At 42.2% G+C, this 18,778-nt stretch overlaps 1 protein-coding gene across 1 annotated transcript in view; it reads left to right on the forward strand.

The window, feature by feature from the left end:
* The window catches only part of HACD4 (3-hydroxyacyl-CoA dehydratase 4), a 234,004-nt gene that overhangs the window by 37,343 nt on the left and 177,883 nt on the right, over positions 1–18,778 (forward strand). Inside the window, exon 2 of the mRNA XM_085634413.1 lies at positions 18,317–18,423. Within this exon, the coding sequence (XP_085490539.1) occupies positions 18,327–18,423 (97 nt within the window). The 5' untranslated portion in view covers positions 18,317–18,326. The remainder of the gene's footprint in view (positions 1–18,316; positions 18,424–18,778) is intronic.

Raw genomic sequence — 18,778 nt, forward strand, 5'->3', positions numbered from 1 at the left:
CAAATATAATGCGGGCAGCCGCATTCTGTGCTCTTTGAAGTCTCTTTGTGACCGTTTTATTTACACCGAGTAACAGTCCATTGCAATAATCGAGACGTGACAGCACCACCGATTGCATGAACACCTGATGAGTGGGAGCATCGAAAAACCCCAAGATGAGTTTCAAACCCCATAGGTGGTCAAAGCATGTACCAGCCTCTTTTTTTGCGTGGAGTTTAAAGGAGAAGGAGTTGTCCATCAGGACCCCTAGATTCTTAACAGCACTTTTCGGTTGGGGAGGGGTGCCCAGTGCAGCAGGCCACCACTGGTAGTCCCATTTATAGGTGTCCTGGCCTACCAGGACCACCTCCGTTTTTGAGGAGTTAAGTTGAAGATAATTATCTGCCATCAAGTTGGAGATGGCCAGGACATCTTCACCGAATTTCAGTTGGTCTTGGGCTGGGCTGCTGGTGAAAGTAAATATCAATTGCGTATCATCCGCGTAAGATATCATATTAATCTGCCGGGCTTTGGCCAGAAGGGCTAGGGGACAGACATACACATTAAATAACGTGGGGCTCAGCGCAGAGCCTTTAGGGACACTGCAGCTAAGGGGATAAGTATTGGACAGATAGGGAGGGGCGTGTATCTGGAAGGAGCGATCGGATAGGAAGGACGCAAACCAGGCCCAAGCCTTACCACTGACCCCGATCTCCCCGAATCGTTGGAGCAGACGCTCATGGGAGACCGTGTCAAAGGCCGCACTCATGTCCAGTAAGATCAGTGCTGAGGTGTTGCCCATGTGACACCCTTAGCTGCTCTGTAACTGCCAGCAGGGCAGATTCCGTACTATGCTTAGGCCGGAATCCATGTTGTGACCTGTCCAAAATCTCATTAACTTCCAAGTACCTAGTCAGGATGCCATTGACATGGCATTCCATGACCCTGACCAAGTAAGGAAGCAGAGAGATTGGCCGGAAATTTTCCGGCAGGGATGCATCCAGCGCTGGCTTTTTTAGTAAAGGTACCACCTTGGCGTGTTTCCAGGATTTAGGAATTGCTGACATCTGGAGCGATCTATTGATCAATTCCCTGCCCTCAGTCATGATACAATCCTGGAATTTCCTGAAGGTGTCCGGTTTTATTGGATCGTCAGGCGAACCTGATTTCACCTTTGCTGCCAGAATCTCCAGGTCGTTGAAAGACATAGATGGTCTTGTAGAGAGTAGGAGAGAACAGGAGAGGAATTGGGAGGGCACAATTTAGCGGCGACCCTTCTGGTGTTGAGTGTGTTGTAAATACCCTCAACGTTACAGATGAAGTAGCGTGCCAAGGATTTACATTGCAAATTGGAGGATATGATGTTGTTAGTTCCTGCTGGGGGTTTTGTCATGTCGTTTATAGGGCAAAAGATGGTTTTAGAGGGGTTGGGACTTAATGTAATCAAGTTAGTGTAGAATGCAACTTTAGATTTTTGTACGAGTTTGTGGTACGCGTTAATGGCCTGCCTGTAGATCTTTTTGGCATTGAGGTCGTAAGTTCGCCTCCATGTGCGTTCCAGAATTTTGCAGCGTTTTTTTCCATCGCCAGGGTCTCACTGTACCAAGCGTGCGAGTGCAAACGCTTGGCGCAGGTCAGTTTCTTGGGGATGCAGTGGTCAAGAGAGTTGTTGATCCAGCCCCTAAAGCTCTGTCTGCTTCCTCCAAGTCAGTGGGCCAGTTGGGGCAGGATGACTTTAGGCTGGACACAAAATTGGAGGCGTCTAGTTTGTGCCACGGACATTTCATGGACGAGGGGAAGGCTGCTGCAGGGCACCAGCTAAACTGAGGTCCATGTAGATGAGAAAATGGTCCGTCCAAATTAACGGAAGGGGGGCGTGGACTTTGAGAGAGCGAATATTAGAGAATACTGGGTCCAATAAATGACCCGCGCGGTGTGATGGACCTTCCACAAATTGAGTTAGTTGGTATGCTTCCATGTCTCCTAGAAAGTTGGCGATCTCCTGGGATTCTGGGCGTTCCAGATGTAGTTTAAGATCACCTAAGATGTTAAAGTTAGCTGTCTCTAGGGCAAGAGTGGATGTGATATACGCAAGGGCTTCCTGAAAGGCCCTGGCTGGCCTTGGAGGGTGGTAGATGAGAAGTCCAGTGAGAGTAAAATTGTGGGATATGATGATTTTAAACAGGGCACATTCGCAATCAGGGATGGCCTGGGGGGAAAGAGTGCAGGTAAGACCAGATTTGACTATCACTGCTAACCCACCTCCCCTGCCACTATGTCTGTTCTGTGTGAGCATTGAATAGCCTATAGGGAGGCCAGGGCGGGGATGGCTACGGAATCGTTTGTTAACCAGGTTTCTGTAAGGAAAAGTATATCGGGTGTAGAGTCCTGAAGAAGGTCAAATATTTCTGCGTGGTGTTTCACAAGAGACCTACAATTCAGGCTATAGATATTAATGTTATTGGAGTAGGGTGCCTCGCGGGGGGCCACAAAGTCCCCCTTGGCTCTGAACCCACACTTATTGCACTGCCTCTGAGGGGAGTCTAGGTGCCAATCATGACCACAGCATGGCGCTCTGACTTGCAAGGCCAACAAGCGCTCCCGTGAGTAGATGTGTCTTTGGAATGGCCTAGAACCAGGGGTTCTGGCGGCGTACAGGCGTGGATTGGCGCAGACGGGCTTGCCTTAGGTGCGCCGCTCTGGCACGCCCGCTGCGCGCGTCTAAGCAGGCATCCTAGTGAAATAGAAGTTTGCGGGAGAAGGGCCCGCCTCCTCTGTCTCCCGGAAGTGCATCAGCTGCAGGGGGCCGAACAGATGGTCGAAAATGCCCTCCACTCAACCGGCACAAGCCATGGTGGACCGGGGCAACGACCAGAGTAAGCAATTAGGAAGGCAGAGTGAGTTACAAAGGTCGCAGAGATGCCGGTAAGAACCGATATCATTTTAGTAAAAATTACACTTTTAAAATAAACACCATAAAAATCCAAGCAGTAGTGACTTTCAGCAGATTACCCTGTCACCGCGTAGCTAGCGCTTCACACTGCTGGCGCGTCCGCTGTTATCGGTCTCACATCCACCTGTCCCCTGGAGGAGTCTGCCGTGGCTGGCAATGGTGTACTCCATTCTATAGGTCTCGGAGCCTGTTCCATCTCGCTCACTGTCCCATTTCCCTCTACGACACTCCTTGATCCAGCAGCTGACTGTGTTAGACTACCAACTCTCTTTTGGTCTGGGTTGTAAACTGAAACAATGGGTCCAATGGTAACCGGTACTTTTAAAGCATCCGGTAACCTCACACCTCTCGCAGCTTCGGTACTCGCTACAGACTCAATTCTATGTCCTCCGTTCCTGTCGAGATTTTCCCTATTACTCTCACATCTGACTGAGTCTGTAGTCCACTAGTTCCTTCCGCTGGAGCCGACTTTCCTTCATAGGAATCTGGATTGAACGGAGGCGATCTTTCCGACAACAACCTCTCTACCAAGCTGTCTTCCGTATCACTATCATCCTCATTTACGCTCTTTGCCTTCGCACTGTCTGTTTTCTCTAGTAGTGGGTACAACCTATCCCCCTCAATGGTTTCCACTCTCCACCTCTTCTCTAGTGCATCCCATCTCGCATCTTGGAATGCCCTAATCGACGACTTCACTCTTTCTTGACTTCTGTCTCTTTTCCTGTCATATGCCGCTCTGATCCATGCATGTAATGCCTCAAACTGGGTCGGTCTAGGCAGAGGTCGCAAGGAAGACATCACAGATTTTAACTGATACAACACATCCAACCTGAAAATACCATATCGTGGGAAAATCAGTTCTCCCTCACCATGACTCATTTTATGCCAATTTTCAAGCCAAATTATAGTATGCAATCCCATTTTCTTTGCCATATAATGCGCTAGAATATCCTCGGGAGGGGCTTCTTCTCCCCCTCGAGTAACCACATGTTTGTCACCTCTACACAATTCTCGGAAAACCTTAAAACATTTCATGATGAACGAAATGTTGATCGCGCACAATGTTTTTGCTCACTTCCTGATGTCAATCCACAAACAGCAGCGCGACTCATACCAACCGACCTATCGCAGCGCGACACCTTCTCACGTCACACTTCCTCCACTTGCAGCAGTTCCCCTCCTTCACAATTCGCTTCTCACTCTTGCATTCGTCCCATTCACACTCTGAAGCAATTATCTGTCCACGAAACGACCGGACACTCACTTCTCTGACTGCCTCTGACAGTCTCTCAAAATTGTTGCTAAACAATTGGAATCCACCCACAAGAATTCAGAAGTGTGAAAAAATGTATGGTCTTGCGGGTGATGTGTATCCTACAATGGTAGGAGGCACACAGTGTTTCTTAAAATACCCCTCACACACCAAAAGGTCCCTTGGTGTCATGCTTCATCATAGGGGTCTTCGCACTCCTCTACGGAGTGCGGCGTGCTACTAACCAACGGATACGCGGGAGCACTTGATGTAACCACTATGTGTAGTGTGTGAGGGTGCGAGTGGTAGGGTCTATAGTGATTAGTGAGTGAATTTAAAAAAATACCTGGCAAATGAGGACTAGAATTTTTTTTAATAAACCCCTTTGCTGGTATTGTTAAAAGCAGTGAAGCGGAGGTTTAACGTATTAATGTACAACACCTCCTACGTGTCTGTGTCAACATCTTTCGAAGCCAAAAGCTTCTTCTTCAGGACGGGCACACAGATCCCTACCCTACTCACAGAAGACCATAGATACCATCGAAAAACATAGGGAATTCTATGTGTAAATTATATGTATAGTGTGACGAATAGGCTCCAACGGTTGCCGACAAATTGAATATCTCTATCTCCTTCTGAAAAGAAACACAATAATATAAAGGTACGTTTAGGCTGGATATTATATTCCAGACCTGATATTCGTGACCTGTAAAGTGATACATACAGTGTCTATACAAAAAAACTGAAAAACTATATAGTGTAAGTGCAGTTTTCCTGTAAAAAAAAGTTTGGACAAAGACTAGACATACACAACATGTAACATAAAACACACACACTATGTAGGATTGTTCCTTTAAGCCATTGGCACAAGTTTAAGGACAAAAGGAGGAAATAATAACGTAATAATAATAATAACGTAAACTGCTGCAAAAAGATGGCATACTTGCTATCCAGAAGTTCAAGCCCTCATGAGCTTGGGAGGTAAACGCAGGGGAGTTTGTGCTAATGAGGAAAAAGGAACTGTATTGTAAAGAGAACCCCCACTTACTTGGTAGAAGCAAAGCGTGGTCTTTTTGAAGCGGCTATGCCATACTTACAAATGCGAGGGTACTACCTCACTCGACCATCCCCTCCGTGGCTCCGTGGATACTGAGAGCTTGGGAGGCGGTCGATGTTAAATACTAAACTTAATAAGCCAATTAAGTGCAGGTAAGTGCGTGTCGGCATGTTCAAGCCCTGATTGCCGATACCGCGAAAAAAGGGGGTTGGAGAGACTGTATTGACTAGACCGCTGACTATAAGATGTGGGGCGGGTACGAGAAAAGCGGAAGTTGGTCAAAAATCAAGGTCGCTCTGCGCGTGCGTCTACTAATGACGCTGGTCGCACATTAAAATGAAAATCCTGCTGGATGAGCGTGTTTATTGTACAAGCCAATCAACTCCCAGAACGGGAGAGAAAAACACTCGGGTGCTGTGGTGCTTTTAAGGACTGTTCCTGCTGGATGGGCGTTTATTGTACAAGTTAATCAGCTCCCCGAACGGGAGTGAAAACACTCGGGTGCTGCGGCGCTTTTAGGACTGTATTAAAAATAGGTTGAAAGATGCGTTTATTAACCAAGTTCAGGTGCTGGTATGATTACGAAATCCCTCGTCAATGTTATACGTATATAGGGCTGTACCACAGACAGCAAAATATTGTTATCAGTAAAAAGAAACGGCATGTATTAGCGCTAAGAAGAGTTTCATCTGGCGCCTACAGGGGGAAAAAAAAATAAAGAGGTGTATACTTCCACAGCAAAAGACCGGTATCACAGGTCCCTGTGCATGAGGGCAGATATATCCCTAGCTCGCTGTGCATACGGGCAGATACATCCCGTTCAAATGAAAAGGTTCCACGGAATATTATCATTAAGACCTATGGTGTTAGTACCCGGGCGAAAAACCCAGCGTTGTTCTTTCTTTAAAAGACCACTGTATGTTGCTAGTTGTTCTATTACTGTCCAACGGAGGTCATTTACTCAATATATTCTAAAACTAGTCCTCATTTGCCAGGTAATTTTTAACATTCACTCACTAATCACTATAGACCCTACCACTCGCACCCTCACACACTACACATAGTGGTTACATCAAGTGCTCCCGCGTATCCGTTGGTTAGTAGCACGCCGCACTCCGTAGAGGAGTGCGAAGACCCCTATGATGAAGCATGACACCAAGGGCCCTTTTGGTGTGTGAGGGGTATTTTAAGAAACACTGTGTGCCTCCTACCATTGTAGGATACACATCACCTGCAAGACCATACATTTTTTCACACTTCTGAATTCTTGTGGTTGGATTCCATTTGTTTAGTAACCATAACCAGGGGAGATTGAATCCACTCCCTGTGTCCTTCTGGACACTTCCTCTCTCCACTCCCTCCTTTGATAATTCTCAAAATTGTTGACCTCAACCTGGCAACTGTCTGTCTGCAAAACGACCGGACAATAGCCTCAACTGATAGGTTTCAAACGCTCTGAGTTCCACATGCAACAACCCATGACCAGCGTCAGTTACTCACGCACTCACTCATTCATTCCCCCCTATCTCGGTCTGGATAATCGATGACGTATCACGATTCCCTTTCAATGGTCACCAAAATCTACCTTGGGTGTCTTCTACACCACAACTTCTCAGACTACTCGTCGAGTCTAAGAATCCCCGGGCTGCGCACGCTCACAGCCTGAACTCACAATCACTCAACACTCACTCCAACTCCGCAAGACATCACACAATCAAATCAACACCGCAATCTACAAAACACATCACCCTATTCATACTCACTCTATCCTGAACTTCTGCTTTCCGCTGCACCGCTACTCTCCGTCAGTCTCCATCAGCTGCCGTCGTCTGCCGCTCGCCATCCAATGGGTCACCCTATCTCAAATTCTGTGGGCCTCTAAAATCTTTTATCCTGATCTAGATCTCCCCTCACTATCAGAGATAACCATCCTACTCTGCTACCAACTGATGAAGCCGGATTCTTATCTACCTTACCATCACCAAGAATCCTCTCTGGTCGCCAGGATCTTTTTATCTGCTAAATAGTGAAGAGGGGAGGAAATTCAATCTATAGTACATAATCAACAAAATCAAATCTTAACTCCAAAGGACCACTGACTCCGAATATCTAATTTTAGGGATTTATTACAATGCCAAAAATAACTGCACATACAAGCACCTCAGCACGAGGTTACGAAAATAAATGGGCACTAATACAAAAAATATCCTACGCAGGAGTCTCATCCGACTCAGAATAAGAAGAATAGTCAGCTCCAGTAACATCAAGCAAGCGATAATCACTCCAATCTCTACATTAGAAGTCATTAACCTAAAAAGGAAAATCAGTTAGTCTATCCCTACTCTATCTCTAAGGTGACATCCCTACTTAGCATTTTCCCTCCCAGGCAAGAGAGTAAAAAGGTGTCATAAGTGAAGACTTCCTTAGAAGTACATTCACTTAGTCAGAGCTCGTTCTAAGATGCTCCTTTTAGCTCCCCATCTAAACCTCAACTGCCCAACCCACAGGGCACTGTCCCTAATTCAAAATCACAAAAACGTAGAACACGCCCTCCGGCACACCTCTTCAGGCAGGTCTTCTCCCAGTAGTTTTCCAATGAAAATTGTCTCCCTTCCAATGATGGTTTACTCGTCCTTGAGTTCCAGGCACCTTCTCCGTCTAAAGTATCATCCTTGCATTCCAGTATACTCCCATTTTAGCTTCCCGTACCATCCTAACTCCTAGAACAAAGGGTTAGTCTCTCTAACGAGCTAAATGTCCTTGCACCTGCAACAGAAACATGGGAACGAGAAACTTTCCACTTCTCTGAGATTTTCTAACGTCCTAAAACCCAAAGCCTTATCAAGGGAAATCATTTTCGGCCTACAATATTTAGCTAACATAAGAAACGAAAAGGCCCTTCTCTTAACGTATATTCGATCAGGCCTTAACACAAATTAAACACACTCGCCTAAAATCGCACTATAAGCATTAATTTCATTACACTTCAGGTATGAATATGCAAACTACACGTGCAGACTTTAATATGGTGCACGTTTAAACATAATGCATCACATTACACGAAAATCAATCATTATGCATTGACTACATGAATACATTTGCAGTTAATTACAACATTGCGCTTCATGAAAGGCATGGTTACATTTCTAATCACCCTATTATAAGCAGATTTGAGTAATACATTTCTAAGTCACACCTTAATACGAGTCCTTTAACATATGTGGGTGCTGACTAACGATGATTATGGTGCACCCCTACAATTTTCAGAACAACATGGCGCGCTATCAGCACCGTGGGATGTTTGTGGACATATTTGTGCTGCAAGCCTTAAAAAGTAATAAAAATGTTACTAGGCCATCAGGGATAGTGACTTAAATAGACTTAAATAATGTACTTCACCTAACTGTAATGCTCTTGACTCAAAAACTGGTTTGAAACTATGTGATCCCAGGCAAATATTTTAATTCACTGAGCTGTCATTTCCTTATCACATATGATAGCACCTTCAACTGTTTGTTCAGCATGTAATCCATAGAAAAAACTCTTTTGTTTGATTTAATAGACTAAACTTTTGCTCCATATATGATGCAAATTTAGCCACATATAGGATACAGATGACCCCTGAATTGCCTCTTAGTTCATTAAAAACCATCATTGTCATCAATGTTTCGCAAATCATGTTTAAAAACTACAACTTTTAATAAATATGTAATGAAAACATGCATTTTCCATCAGCACATTTTCCATTGAAATAGTCAGAAAGTGACATGCGATTTTACTGATAAAACTAAATAGTGTACAAACAATAATGTTTGGAACTTAAGTTTCTGAAAATCACCAATTAAAGTGTTCTGATTTGTTTTTCCCTTATTTAAATCTTTGATAGCATCACACTTCTAAATGACAAAAAAAGATGTGCTTTCGCAATTCTTGATAAATTTTGAAGTATTTATTTACAAGCTATTTAAATGTTGTGTGTTAGAAAGAAAACCTGACATCTTGCAGCTTATACAATTGTCAGACAGCTCACATTACAAAATTCTTTAACTGCAGTAAGATAAAGAAAAGTAAACACCATTTTACAGGACAAGATAAGCAGCATTTAGTAAAAAGACAAATTGACATTTGACCTCTGTCTTTGAACAGACAACAAAGGTGTCACGATAAAAAGAAGATTTAAAGACATCATTATTGCTGATTCAATTTCTGAATGAACAGAACACTTGTTCCTTTTCCAGGCCAAGTTTACTGGCTAGGACAGACCAGTAGGCCCTAAAAATAGCTCAACCTGATAAAATCTGACTCACCATAGCGAGTGGGTGAGTAGAATTTTCGAGGCCTGCAGCACCAATGGACCAGTCACGCTAAGACATTATAATTTGCCAGCCCAACGTCACGCCCTAAGAGCCATTCCAACACCAATGTGTTCCTTCGTGGATAGTTGAAGTGCATTTCAAAAAGGAAGTGAATCTCCAATGTAAGAGCTTTACCTAAATTTGTGTCAATTATGTCTCTTTCCTCATGATACACATTCACCCCCAAATACGTTATGGTGCCCAATGTCAGCCACATTCCAGTGTGGAGGGTGAGGGCCCACCTCCCGCCTGCCTGCTAATCAAGGGAAACAAAAAAGACTTGTCCCAGTTGAAATTCAATCTGGACACAAAACTAAAGGCATCCAATAGTGCAAGGGGGGGCAAAGCTGTCTTTACATCCCCCATCTAATTCAATGCATTGCGGCATAAAACGATATAATGTGATAGTCATTGGTAATCTGTGTGCCACAGTCCGGGCCCTTCAGTCGAAGTGCGCATGCCAATGGCTCAATAGCCAATGCAAAAATTATAGGCCACAGAGGGCATCCTTGCCTATTGCCTCTTTTAATGGATATCAGTGTGGAAATCTCCCACCTAGTGCTCACTTGAGCCTCTGCATCCATGTGTAGGAGATTTAGCCAACTTAAGAACCCCTCTCCAATTCCCATGCGACAGAGTACTGCCATTAGGAAAGTTCAACTTAAGGTGTCAAATACCTTGTCTATGTCAAGGGACGCAATCCAGTGGTCTGTCTCCATTGGGCCCAGTCCATGATTCTGAAGAGCCTATGTAAATTCAGAAAGGTGTTCTGGCTAGGAATAAATCGATTCAAAGTCTGTACTAATGGGATTAATCTATTCACTAATACTTTCCCCAGAATGTTGTTATCTAAATTTAGTAGTAACAGTGGTCTGCAAGAACCAACCCGCAGTGGGTCTTTTCCAGATTTGGGCAACACGGTTATCAGTGCATTCTTCACAGAAGGAGGCAGCTGTCCTGCCCACGGGGATTCCTCATAAACCTGCAACCGAGGAGCCAATCTGTCACTGTATGTGGCATACATTTCTACCAGCAAGCCTATCTGTGTAATGGCTAGCTGTACTTAATAGAGCGGGAGGGGCTCTTCCAGCCCAATGTTATGTGTAGGGTTTACCCTCGGCTGGGGGATGCTGTCCAGGTATCGCTGTATGTCAGTTAGCCTCACCTCGTGTGGTGTGTTATATAGCAGAGGCGTGCAGTTCCTAGGATCGGGGAAGAGGAGGTATTTTCCAATAGTGCCCTCACACACCCCGAAGGATGTCATGCTTCATCATCGGGCGTGCTCCTTGTCGTGCCGGCGCTGCAATGACCAACGGGCACCCGCAAAGGGGCTCTTTAGCGGAGATCTTTTGGTGATGAAGCCAGAGGGTGAGTGCGAGTGTGTGGGCTGGATAGTGCAGTGGGAGTGAAGAGTAAAATAGGTCTACGAGAACCCTAACTTATTGTGTTTATTATCACGGTACCCTAGCCTGACTAAATGAGCCCTAGCCGGAAATTATGATCCTATAGGGCTAATGTGGTGCATAAGGACAAAATGTTTTGTGTCTGGCAGTCCCTAATGGGTCAGGTGGCACTTCATCAGGACCAAAGTGAATAGAAAAAGTACTCTAGCACTGTAGAATTACTGGTTTACCATTTGGCCAATTTATAACCAGATGCGGATAATGCCCCGGGTAACCGAGTCCCATGGTGGAAGACCCCAACCAATTATGGTTGAAGGCCGACGGGGGTGGCAGAGCATGGCTCTGATGGTAGGTCTACAGAGCTGTTGGCTTTGATCCTACCCTTACTCTGGGCTCTGTGGGTCAACTCCCCATCCCAGGTCAAAGCTTGAAGAACTACCTCACCAACAAACTGGCATCACAAAAGTCCATGTCGGTTTGTGTGGGGATCGATATAGGCTAATGTGCATTAAAGCAGGCTTGCAGTCAATCGTCCATCCTCACAACTAATGGAGCCAGTTGTTTGTGCACCACGGTTCCCTCCACACTGTGCAGGTAGAGTATGACACCCCCATTCCCTGTTGTGAATGTTACATGTTGCCAAAGCCCTACACCAACCGCAAAAAGAATATATACATCAAAAATCAATGCACCACTTTCGTGGTCATTGGAGTGATGCCATGACTCTGTGGTAGTTTCAGTTCCATCTCCGCTAAGTCATCAATGTCCAAACCATCCCTGGAGATCCGGGAGTCATTATCTCTCCTTGCTGAATCCTTAAGAGGGCTGGCTATCTTCTTGAGCTCTTCCGCTACCATTGCTTGTTCTCTGAGTGCCTGTGCATGTGTGGACCAACTCTGCAGTTTCTTGAATGACCATTGCCTCCATCTGTGGACCTACCAAGGGCTATCTCTCCCCCTTTGTTCTGGCATATCTGTTTATCCTTTCAATTTTAGCCATGCGCATGCCTCAGTAGGCGTCATGAAGAAATGTGTGTTATCCCCATTGATTATCCATAGTTTAGCTGGATATAACAAGGAGTAGCAGAGATTCATTTGCTGCAAGTAATGTTTAATCATGAGGAAGGAGGCTCTTTGTCTTTGTACCTCAGATGTATAATCCAGAAATAGGTTTGGTATACATTCCTCCACTTTTCATGGACCTTCGTTCCCGGAGGTTTGAAGTATGTGGTCTCGATCCCTATAATTGAGGCGTGCCACCACAGCTCTGGGAGGTGCCCCTAAAGCTGCCGCATGCCCAGGGACTCTGTGCGCATGCTCAATTAAGAAAAATGTAGACTGTTTACCATCCAGTTCCGTCTCTACTAGACATTTCTCTAGATACAGCTCCATGCTATTTCCCACAAAACGTTCAGGCAGACCTATGATTCGTACATTATTTCTGCGTGATCTCCCTTCCGCATCATTAGCTTACAATCTGAGCAATTTGACCTCCTTCTGCAGGCCCTGGAGCTACGTCTGCATATCTTTTACCGTAGGGCGCATTACAGCAACCACTGATTCGTTGTTGTCTAGCCTGTCGGCCAGCTTCCTATGGTCCGCACGAAGCATCCCCAAGTCTATAGCCATCATGTCAAGCTTGGTATCAAGAGTGGCCTGGACAACCTTGACGGCTTGGAGAATTGCCTCAAATTTCACAGAGTGCTTGTGAAGGATGGTAGCCAATTTCTCGGCGTGCGATGTGACGTGTTTCCTCACGGCTGCAATTCCGTGCAGTCTCCCTGGTCAGAGAGTTTCACTCCTCAGGGCATCTCCATCCTCCCAACAAGCTCAAGTAAAGCAGAGGGTGCACCGGGCCCTAAAGTGAGTAAACCGGTATTCTTTGGAAGCGCGTATAGAAAATGGGGGGAACATTCTGCCCTCGAGCAAATCTGGTGGGCCACCCATATTCACCCCGCCTCCACAGCACTCACCACCTTTAATGTTGTGTGTGATCACTGGAAATGGACCATATTGGAGGAAGTATGAACAGCAAGCCCTCCTGGGTGGCTGCTCCCAGCGAGGTTCACATGTCATCTGCACTTCCCAGCCGCATGCAGACGCCCCTTGCTGCCGCCATCGATCCCGGGCAGTAGGGGGAGAAAGGATTTTCTGCTATTGACTGCTGGTGTGGGGGGGTGTCACTCTGATTCCACCTACCCTGATAGCCAATCTTCAATCCAGCGCACAGACACTGCTGCCAGCACTGCCTCAGTACTCAAGTACGGCATCTCAGGAGCGATCTGGCATGGATTTCCAGCCATCCCCATTGATCTCTGAATGGAAATCCTGCCGGGGGAAGGTATATGAATGTAGTGGATTAGTTAGGCTGGGCAATAACCGCAGAGATCTTCATTTGTGCAACCTCCATGCTATTTCACGCCCCCTAGGAAATATTTTATTGAAGAAATGTTTTGGTATGTCAATAGGAATTGTAGAGTATAGAGAATAATAGGGACTAACATTATCGTGATTGAGTCAAATCTGCCCCACCAAGATGAAAACAGGGGATTCCATTTAGTGATAGTTTGTTAATGGTTTCATTTAGATTTAGTATCACAGTTTATGTAATGGAGTTAGTAAATCAAAGGCCTAAGTACAGAATTGTATTTGTATACCAAGTAAAGTCGGATAAAGTGAAATCAGTCTTCAAACATAGTATGTTGACTGGAAAATGTCACATTTACATGAATTTACTTAATAAACCAGAAACAGCAGAAACATTATTACCTTCCTCTATGAACACAGGTAGAGATGATTCAGGTTTTGACATATATAATAGGAAGACTTCAGCATAGGCTGAACTCTTGACTATCACTAAATTGAAACTTTTGTATTGTACTGTTTTGTCTTATTGTGTAAAGGAAAGATTCTAAAGCAGTGATGAAAATCTGAGGGGGTGGGGGCAATCCTGTCTAATCCCTCTTTAAAGTTTACAGGTGGAGGAAACCAGGTTATTAACAAAAATGGAAATATTTGGGGATAATTATATGAATGAAATCAAATGCCTCATTTAAGGGCCAAATCCTAAGTATTTAATAGTTTGAAGAATAACATTTCAATGCACGCTATCAAACACATTCTCACATCAAGGGTTATTGTTGCTAATAGATGTCTATGCATTTGTGATTTACTTAGAATGTTAAAGAAGAGTCTGATGTTATCTTAGATGAGTCTACCATTGACAAAATCTAATTTCTCTTTACCTAACAACTTTGGTTATAGGGGATCAAGATGAAGAGCAATATACTCTTAGCAAAAATCAGTATTTATTAATGACATTGGCCTGTAGTGCTTACAGAATTTAGAATCTATGCCCTCTTTAGCAATATGACAAATTAGGGCATCTTGAAAGGTACAGTCAGCAAACTTGTTTCTTGCAAATAAATGTAAGTATTTCATGCAATTTAGGGAGAAGCAATTTGGAATAATGTAAATAAAATGTTATAGGAGAAACATTTGGTCCTGTTGCTTTGCCTTTTTCAATCAAGTCCATTGCATTGACTAGATCTTGCATTGAGATATACATTTCTCTACCTTCGAAAATAATAAGTGACTCACGTTCTTTCTGGATTAAGAGATAAATAATGTTTCATTGTATTGTTGCTGTTTCTGGTGTATGCAATTTTTTGTGATATTTAGCAATTTTGGATCAAATTTCAGTCTTTGCAGCTGGGTATGTTATAATCTTTCAAAATAGTCTATTTTGGCACAATATATGTTTTTAATTTTAGGATAATTAGCTAAGAGTTTACGAAGCTTATTTTGACCACCATAATATTAAGCATTAGATGTAAGTAATTAATAAACAGCTTTTTCTGTAGATAATTAAATTTCAATTTCAGTGTAATAAATTAAATAATCTAAACACTTTTTGGATTTGGAAGAGAAATAGTTCTCCAATTTCTAAATATTGTTAAAAATTCCCAACATTTCATCATTTTCTTTTTCTTTCATAAAAAAGTTTGATACAATTCTGGCACTGGCCTTGAATGAGTTCCAAATGATCTGTGTGGAGATGTCCTCTGTACAGTTCATATAAATAAAATTAATTACTAAAAGATCAAAAGCTTAGATGAAGGAGATATCTAATGAGAGGTAGGTTATTAAATCTCCATCTTTTATTATCTTTATATAACAGGAGCATGATCAGATATTATAATTGCACTTATTTCACTGTTAAATGAAATGTTGAGATAAAGCTTCAGTAACAAATAAATGTTCAATTCTAGATTGAAAAGAATGTTCAGGAGAAAAAAGGGTTAAGTCTTTAAAAGAAGTGTTACATAGCCCCCAAGTATCCACAAAAGATGCAAAAACCATTTACAATTATATCTGGACTGCAGAAAACCTTGGAATTCTTATCTAAAATAGGACCATAACAAGGTTACAGTAACCTCAAAAAGATTAAATAATCATGTGAAAAACGAATGAATAAGTTAGTGATATTGTTCCAAAATTGCTTATCAGGTTGAATAGGATCCCAAGCATTGAAAATTGACAATACAGTATTATTAATTTAACTCCAACCCATCTTCCATAACATTTTATTGGGAAATAAATATAATAGCAAGGGTTGGGTTGCACTAAATTACCACACCCTTCTTTTTCAGTAAACCTGGCGAAAATAATAACATTACCCAACCAACCTTTTTTTCAAGTTTCAATGTCAAATAAGTGTGTTTCTTGCCATAATGCAATATCTACTTTTAACTGAGCTAACTATGACAGAACTTTGTCATTTGATGGGGGAACCCATCCCCTTGACATTCCAAGTTATGAGTTTAAACGCCATTGAATAATCAAATTATTACATTTGCATTATCTGTGGATTTTGTCAGTTTGAAAAGTGGCAGCAGAACAAGGAATGTTAAAAAAAATTGATACACAAAATATGCCAAACATTAAATGATAAAATGGAAAACAGACAAGTGAAGTGAGGTTAAAAAAAGAACAAAGGGGAATGAACAAAGTAGAGAATAAATTAATAGAAAATACATACCTAGATAATAAACAAATAGTTCAGGATGGTGAGATCTCATGACGAAGATGACACACCTAGGTTGGGTACTGGAATGGATCTTAAGGGAGATCAGACAATAGAGATTGGGACAAAGAAACAAAGGCATGTTTGGCAACAACACCTGATGAAAGACAAAAGAAGATAATAGTAACCATCAAATTTTAACACAAAAGTACTAGAAAACATGGGAGAATAAATAAATAAACAATTTCAATAGGACTATTAAGTATTAGAGAGCCGTAAAGTGTCCATATCTTCCTTTCTGCAGCTATTTAGAATTTTTTGAAGGACTTTATCTTTGTATGTTATAGTTTGAAATCTCAGTGCCAGATTTGGAGTTCCATCCTTGTCTTTTTAAGATCACTTCTAAAAAGAAAAGTTCTGGGTGTGGTTCCAAAAATGTCTTTATTTTTTCTTCTGTCAGATGTAGATTTTGCAAGTTCCTTGGAAAATAATAGATTATGCCCCGACCAAGAGACATGACCTTTGCTTTTAGCTGCCATTCTAACTTTGAGACTGTGTATTTCAAGAGAAGAATAATGATGCCTCTGGGATTTTATAATATGTAGGGCGATGTGACCTCTGAAAAGGTTTATGGGCTCTCTGAATGTTTAATGATACAGACTCTGGCATCCCTTGGACTTTGGGGGTGAACGATTGAAAGTAGGAGATAGGGTCAGAGCCGTCTGATCCCTCCGGCAAGCCATAGAATTGAAGATTGTTCCTTCTATTTTGATTTTCGAGGTCTTCCGTCTCCTTTTTCAGTAACAAAACTTCTGTTTGTAGCTGGATAATCTTGTGAATAGAGTGTCATAAATCACAAACACGTTGCTCAACCTCAGTGACTCTATTATCTATGAGGGTCTATTTTTCATCTAAATTCCAAACCCTTTTATTTGTTTTCTCTATATAGAGTCTAAGGGCCCTGTTTTTATCCAATAGTAATTCCATTGAAATAGGTGAAGAAGGATTTACCGACAAAGGAGGATCTTTTTTTTCTTCTTCTATTTGTAAAGTTGTTACAAACGTTAACAGGTTTGAGGAAAGTTTGGAAAGTCATTTGAAGATGCAGCTTTTAACATGATGTTGGTAAAACGGGATCTTGTTGAGTCATCCATATTGCTTGGCGAGGTTGGGTGTTTGAGGAGAATCAAAATGTATACTTTTCTTGGAAAAAGACGCTGAAGAAGGGGTGGTTAGTTTTCAGTGTCTTGTTTTGCCCATAAACAGAAGCAAATCTCACCTGAAAATACTTTAATTCAAATAAAAAGACAGTAACTATCAAAAAGAATTTGCCAGGCAGGACAAAGCAAGGCACTAGCAACTGAAGAGATGAGAAATATGCCAGCGTGTTAGAGGTAAATATGTAAAATGACAAACATTGAGGTAGGTTAAGCTCAAAACATATTAGAATGAAGTCTCCTCATGAACAGTAAATAGAGGCTCACATTAGTATATTAATATAGAAATGTTTCTGTTTGCAAAGGCTTTTAACGTTGAGGTGCTGGTGATTGACGATTGTCTAACAAGATCACAGAGAAATATCACATGCCTTTTATCAATAAAAACGTGAAATGCAAGGTATGATTTCTCATCTTGGCTCACACACCGAGCCTTTTGTTGTATTATTGATGCCACTGGAAAATGTCTTTTAGATCAACAGTTCATAACACACAGGAGGCTGACAGCTTACAAGCATATTAGTAAGTAGTCTTTTCATCAAAGTGACCCAAAACTTGTATTATTGTGTAAATAAAGAAATGTTCTTGTAATAAAAAGCTGTCTGTGAAAGGGCGTTGATAATTAAAGTTGCTCTGACAAGACACTATGAAAATGTACACATGTCTATCAGAAGAGTCCTAAAATGGTAGAAGCAACTTGTCACCTCAGTGCAGCCAGTCAATTAATATAATTGCCACAATAAAACCTCCTTCAGGTTAACAAGTCTTCATAAGAAATGCTTCAGTAATGCATTTCTTTACTTGAAAATCTCTACTGACTAAATGTGAGGTGTGAATTTCTTACTCTCTCCTTGACCTCTGCCAAACCTGATCAAAGAGCGTCCTTTTCTTAGGATCAATCCATGCCCCCTTAATACTATTGTTTAAAAATAGTTCTGCATATCTAGGTTATCAAGTAAACAATAATGTAACAAGATAACACAGTTTACATTATCAAAAACGTTTTGGGACCGCCTGTTTTAGTAAAGATATCTTTTGTTATTCTCTTAGCTAAATAATAAATTTATGTTTTCAGCTACCTGAACATGGAAACCTATCTTTTTATATATTACCTGGTTCAGTTCTGCGGACATTCTTGGATATTTTCTAACATGATAGCCAGATTCATGTCCTTTGGAAAAGGTAAGTGGTATGGCACTTTTCTTTCATTGCGATGTGAGATGATTGACACGTAGAACTGAAATAAATTAGGATCTGATACACAAAATTCTTTGGAAAAAAATGCAACTTTGACCCACGTGAGCAAATAACTTAGTTTGGAATGAATGTTCAAGTTTTTTTGTGTGATAGTTTAGCGTAAGAAAATCTGCCTGTGTCTTGGTTATATTTCTGTTTACACATATGAGTACCTCTGGGAACCAGCACCATCCACAGAAAATCAGGAGTATTCATGCACTTTTTTCCTTTAGTGATCTCCAGCAAATCTGAATTTTTAGATGCTCTGGTTTTTCGTCTACTGAGGCCCGAAGCTAGCTGC

This window comes from Triturus cristatus, chromosome 2_1, assembly GCF_964204655.1.
Source record: "Triturus cristatus chromosome 2_1, aTriCri1.1, whole genome shotgun sequence".
Classification (NCBI taxonomy): domain Eukaryota; kingdom Metazoa; phylum Chordata; class Amphibia; order Caudata; family Salamandridae; genus Triturus; species Triturus cristatus.